The sequence below is a fragment of the Impatiens glandulifera genome, chromosome 3 (assembly GCF_907164915.1).
Source record: "Impatiens glandulifera chromosome 3, dImpGla2.1, whole genome shotgun sequence".
Classification (NCBI taxonomy): Eukaryota; Viridiplantae; Streptophyta; class Magnoliopsida; order Ericales; family Balsaminaceae; genus Impatiens; species Impatiens glandulifera.
The window spans coordinates 48,411,003-48,417,497 of NC_061864.1; the positions used below are offsets into that span (position 1 = coordinate 48,411,003).

Here is a 6,495-nt window from a genome sequence, read left to right on the forward strand (position 1 = left end):
AATTATTATCTTAAATAATCAAAATTATGCAATCAAATTATACATTATTTTTTTGACAAAATAAATATGCATTTCCATATGTTGGTCTGAATAAATATATATATATGAAAGATTTTTTTTTAAAAAATGACCTTTTGATTTCTATATCATAATGAATTTGTAAAGAACAATGAGTATCAATATTTTTCCATTTTTTTCTACAAAACTAATTGAGAAGTTTAGAAGATATTTCCTTTGTACCTTTCGATAAATTTTTAGTATCGGAGTGTATCTTGTTTCTCTTTGCACCACTCATATTTGATTTGGTGTTATATTTTGTTCGATACGACATTTTATTTAATCGGATTGAATTTTTGTGATTTGAATAATATTTTTAATAACTGGTAGTTGTTTTTTTTCATATCATTCGAGTCTCAAGTCTGTATTCGTCCCCCTCTTAAAAGTAATGAAATCACAATTATCAGATCTAAAATAAATTTGTCTCTTGAGTGACATTCAAATCTTTTTCATTGAAAATTTTATTTTTGTAAATTATTTATACAATTTGATACATAGTATCAATTGTTTTATTTTATAAATGTTATTTTATATTATTTATTAATAAATTTTTTATATATAATTTATTTAATGATAATTTTTTTTTTATAAAAAATATTTTATATCATACCAAACTATATCAAATTTAAAATAGATTAAGAAAAAATAGTTATATTATATTGTTTAATCCCCAAAACATATAAATTAACTAAAAAATATAAAATAAATTCATTATTACCATGATTCAAGAAAAACAATATATAGAATGTCTAAAACTTCACAATCATTGTTATCTTAACAATTTTATATGTAAAAAAAATAGTATTTTCAATTATAGCTTTTACAAATTTTCAATGAATTGATCTCAAACACAAAACTTGAACTCTGGAAACAATTCGAAATAGATCTATCGAAGTCTAGTTAGCTGTGATGATCCTCTCTCTCGCACTTTTTGCATGCATCAAACCATTTTCATTAATCCTCTTGCTTCTTGATCTAGTTCCAACCAAATTGGACCAAAACCCACTCGATCTCTTCTTCCAAAATACCATTCCATGATCATCTCTCGTCACGACGGCGGCCATGGATCGACTCTTCTCCATCATGAATGATCTCTTATGGCTATGATCATGATATAATTGGTGAATGGGAGATGCATCCATGGAAGAACAAGAAGAAGAGAGAGAAGATAGTGATGAAGAAGACGAAGAGCTAGATTCCACCGGAGCGGTTTTAACACGGGAAGTTGTAGTAGTAGTATATATTTGGTGGAGTTTTTCTCTAAGACAAAGAGAACAAACTCCGGGTGACTGCCGGTGGGTGGGGTGGTTCCGGCACCGGACTTCTGTCGCCGAAGATCTTCTGATCTGGTTTCTGTATTGTTCCATATTTGTGACCTTGGGTGTATGAAATGAAAGGGTTGTGGAATATTTATAAGATGGGTGGGAATTGGGAATGGTAAAAGAAGTTGTATTTTCCATGTGGGTTCGAGGGAAGGTTCATGGAATAGGGATGATTTGTCGGTATGGGAGTTTGTGGACCCATTTTTGAAGATTGGAATGTAGGTTGGTCGATATGGACTATTTGTAGTCATTTTCCCTACTTTTGTTACATGTGTATATTTTTTCATTCAAATTAATACACTTCAATCACTACAATTATATAATTGGCCAGGTTTGTAAAAGCCAAAATTGAATTTGAGTTTGGGCAACAATTTTTTTAACATTTTTTAAAATATCTTATTAAAATCTTAATTTAGATAAAAGTATCAAAATGTATAAATCTTTAATATTAAAAAAAAGAGAGAGTTAACATTACCCACATGACTCATAATCATTAATTTCATTTCTAATTGAACAGAACAATATATTTTTTTTTTGGATTTGAGCGGACACCCATAAAAATATGCACATTTTTTTTACAAGACTTGAGTTTGAACTTTGCTATACATAATCTGTTATTCAAATACAGGAGAATGCATAATGTCTCTCATTAAACATTATTTGATATATATAAATTAATTTTTTTTTATTACTATTATTTATTAAAATATATAATTTTTTAATTTAATTTTTTATACAATATATATTTTCAATATTAAACTAATTTTTATATTTTTCTTTAAATTTTATTTAATTTTTGTTTGTTTTAATAAGGGATAAAATTCTTTAAACTGGTTAAAAAAATGATTTCAAAACTTATATTTTTTTTTTATAAAACTCTTAACCTTTAGTCTTATTATAGAATTAGATTACTTTAAACATTATATCAATTAAATATTTTGATTAATATTTATAATTTTGTGTATAAATATATAAATTAATATAATTCGTAAATTAATTAACATTCATATTATCGTTGTGTTAGGGCATTTGTATCAGCTTCCCTATTTTGTATCCCTAAAAATAATATAAAATAATAATATCTATATTTTAAAGAATCAAAATATAAATTATTCTACATCAGTTTCTTTATCTTTATCCTTATCCATATATCATTTAAATATTCATTAAAACAACCAACTTTTCAACCACCTCAACCATTTAATTATTATTCATATATATTTTAATATTCATTAAAACAAACAACTTCTCAACCACTTCAACCACTTAATTTATTTATAACCCTTAAATATTTATTCATAACTTCTCAACCACCTTAAGAACCTAATAGCAATTTCCATTTTGATTCATTCGTTCTTCATTTTTCCTTTGTCCATTTGATAATAGCAGCATCAAATTCAGATATGTTACTTGATTTATCTTTCCCTCTCTTAGCTTCTTTTTTTGTTTTCTTTTGTCCAATGGGCCTCTCCAAATCAATAAAATCAGCACTAGTATTCTTTTCATCATTCAAATTAGTTGTGTCACTTGAAAATGTTTTTCTTTTTGTTGGTCCTTGACACATGTATTCTATCCATTTAGCATTAAATCTCAATTTATTCCAGCAGTTTTCTAATCGAAACTGAGTTTTCTGAATCTCATGGTAGATCTTCTTGGCAACCTCAAGCTGAAAGATAAATCTCAAACTTAGTTCATCAATTTGCACTATATAAACTAACCAAGATAAAGTTAAAAAGAAAATAATATACCACGTCTATGCCTGTATCACCAAATTTACGGAGTCTTCCTTCTCGCTGTGTGTAATAGCCGCAAAACTTGTTTACAGCTTGCTGGATTGGTTCCATCTATTTATGAGAGATTTATCTGTTCGTTGCCCATACTTAGTCTTTTCTATGACTTCCTTGTAATATGCTCCTACCTTGCTCCAGTATTGACTATTAGTTTGATCCGTTCCATGAATTGGATCAATACTTGTGTTAAGCCAAGTAGAAACCAATAGAAGGTCCTCTTCTGGAGAGAAGTTCTTACTTCGAGCCTTTTTGTATTGATCTTGAGTCTGCATCTCATTGAACTCATAAGTTGACATAAACTGATCATAATCACCACCACTAGTTTGAGATTGAAATGTTTCATTATACACTTCATTATCTACTCCTCCCACCATTCGTATAATTGGAGAAATATCCATGATAGAAATGGGAGAAAATAGATTATTGATCTAAGAAAAATGGGAGAGATCTAGGGAAAATAGCAACAAAAGGAAAAAAAATGGCGGAGAAAAACAATGGCGAGATTGTTAGAAATGAAAAGAGAAATGGCGGAATGGTTAGCCATGAAAGAGAAATATATTATTTTATTATTTAGGGATGCTACAGTAATCCCTAAATATAAAGATTCATTGTTCATTATCCCTAAAAAATTATAAAGATAGGGAATTTGATAAAATATTTTTTTACAACTTTTATATTATTTATCTTCATAATAGAGATAGAACACATTTTAAGGATTCTGCTACAAATGCCCTTATCGTTAATAATTTTCTATTAACAAAAAATTCAAATATATAAGAGCACGACTAACGACCTCATTAATTATATATATATATATATTAGTACAGTGAAACACTAGTGGAGTTATCAGTCCAGATATTCTATTTCCAAATACCATTCCCTATTCTAGTTTAACAGTAAAAAAATGTCTTTATACCAGGTATCCACCAGCCTCTTTGAGGTCCTGAGTTTGAGCTCGTCAGTTGACGAGTTCCGTTAGTCTGGTTAAATTTGTTGATTAGATTTGCGGGCTATGTGCTTAACCCGCGGGGATTAGTCGCACTCCATATGAGAAGTTAAAACTCAGTGTTCTAAAAAAGACCTCTCCGTGCCCTGTTGTCAACCAATCAAAATGATTCTAAATATTTTATTATTAAAACTAAGTTGGGTTTAAAAAAATCCGAAACCCATGCCCCAACCCGTTCCTTTCCTTGTTCCGTCATTCTCCGTTCTGTTAGTATCCCAAATTATTTTTTCCCCGTCACTTCATCTTCCATAATCGTTTCACATCATTACTCTTAATCTCTTCAAATTTCATAATTTTACTATGATTTACGATTTATCTCTCTAGATCGACCATTCACAATTTCTTTGCCGAAAACAAACTTAGTAAATCGCCGAATCTTCACAAATCTTTGTCGGAAACAAGTTATGTTACTCTCGAAAATGGTACACTTGACACTTTTTAGAACTAACAAGGTTATGTTTTGTTGGTTAGAAATGTTATGTTTTGTTTGGAGAACTAACAAGATTCTATTTTGTTAATATTCAGGAAACAAACAACAACGTCAACGATAATAGTGATCAATTTAAAAAAAAATTAAAATCGACGAGTTTGAAAATCTGGGATGCTGTTAAAAGCTTATTTTAAAAAAGTAATGTGAAGGAAATTAATTTTAAAGTTATTGAAAATTTAAAGTTTTAAAACCGAGACTTTATAGTTGACTCTATAACTTACCTTTCCGTAGAATCTATGAGAGTTTGAAAGTTTTTTAATGGGAAGTCGTCATAGTACTTCTTTAGATTTCTCAATATTAATTAACCTCACGAATAGAAAGTTGCACATAATTTTAAAAATTAAGAAATTAAGAGATGTGAGTTCGGCGTTTGGTTACGTGTGGGAAAGAGTTTTAGACGCTATATCTCACAACGCCAAGAAAGTCTTTACTAATTAATTTTGGCCGTTCTTTAAACTTATTACACTTTACATATTAGAATTTTTTCATTTTACATTTTAAAGATTGCATGAGATAAAAGGCAATGAAGGAAATAGACAAAGACATTAGGCCTAAAAAAATAACCCACAAATAAGGGTTTTTTAAAGTATCAAGACTAAGCACATTATTGATCAACATTTTAGTTGGCTTAAGTCTAATTTGATTTTTAGGAATCTTGTTAAAGTGAATAGCAAATATTATAGAGGCTCTATTTAAAAGATTTTGATTTTTCGATTTATAAACAAAATTGAGTTCAAGAGAACTCATAAAAAAATCCTAAGTCTAAGTTAGGGCTAGGTTCAATTTTTAGTATTTTAAAACTTTTTCTAACCTAAGATCAAACAAGCCACAAACCTATCTAAGAAAATAAAAAAAAATATCAACAAAAATAAAATCAAGTCTAAAATGCAGAAATATAAAAAATAAAATAAAAAATTGGACCGTCGAAAAATACGCCATCGGTTGGATGGCATGTCGTTGCTCGGTCATGGCTGAAGTCCGGATGAAAATCAGTTGCTCGATTGATCTATCAATCGGTCTTCATATCGGGTGCAAGACTAGGTCAAAAACTATGTTGTCCATTGGTCGACACCACAACAACAACATCAGTCCACCATCGAAAATCATGTACGCTAATGCCTTCGGTTGCACAACAGTAGCGTGTCTATCAGGTGCTAATTCCTTAGTCCTGATGGATGTCAAGCATGCTCCTTTTCCTCGGTCTTAGGTGTGTAGTGGGCTCCTATTAGTACATGAATACCAGTCCAAGGCTTCAACAACGGTCTCCATCAGGTACAAAACATTGGTCGTAACATATGTCGAGAAGGCTTTTTTTTCTTTAGTCTTAGGCATGTAACGACCTCCTATCAGGTGCAAATCGTTAGTCCTGGTGGATGTCAATAATACTTCTTTTCTTCGTTCCAGGGTGTGCAGTAGTCAACTATCAGGTGCATAAAATATATGATCGACGACTCCTCAGTCGGGTAAAGGAGTGAACGTCCATCTTCTCGGTCAGGTGCAACTACCGGGTGCAAAAATCAATAACAAATGAGATTCATCTGTCCTAAGCGTCGGAAGGGAGAAGGCAGGTTTTCTCGGTCGGGTGGGGAACCTGTAATAGACCTAGGGTTAGTTTTATCGATTATAAGCGTCAGAAAACCTAGCCATACGCAGGCAGAGTTTGGCTAGATTTTTCGGTCCTATGTGTGCAACAGCATTCAGATGTGTTGGAAGCATCGGGAAGGCGTCGATCTTTGCGTGTGCAAGACTTCTTGGTCGACTGTCATATGTGCATGCTCCAGGGTGCGTTTTACTTGGTAAGATGTAGTGTTCACTCGCTCCAAGGTGCAT

The 6,495-nt window shown here is 30.9% G+C and overlaps 2 protein-coding genes across 2 annotated transcripts; both read right to left on the reverse strand.

Annotated features, from left to right (window-relative positions):
• Positions 1–953: 953 nt before the first annotated feature.
• On the reverse strand, positions 954–1,424 carry LOC124930307. Its single transcript, XM_047470664.1, has one exon. The coding sequence runs from the start codon at positions 1,422–1,424 to the stop codon at positions 954–956; it is 471 nt and encodes a 156-aa protein (XP_047326620.1).
• Positions 1,425–2,736: 1,312 nt separating this feature from the next.
• Positions 2,737–3,543, reverse strand: LOC124930308 (glutathione S-transferase T2-like). The gene is made up of 3 exons (XM_047470665.1): positions 3,298–3,543; positions 3,128–3,223; positions 2,737–3,045 (listed from the first exon to the last, which is right to left on the reverse strand). The coding sequence occupies exons 1-3, from the start codon at positions 3,541–3,543 to the stop codon at positions 2,737–2,739; spliced, it is 651 nt and encodes a 216-aa protein (XP_047326621.1).
• Between the last annotated feature and the right edge of the window lie 2,952 nt (positions 3,544–6,495).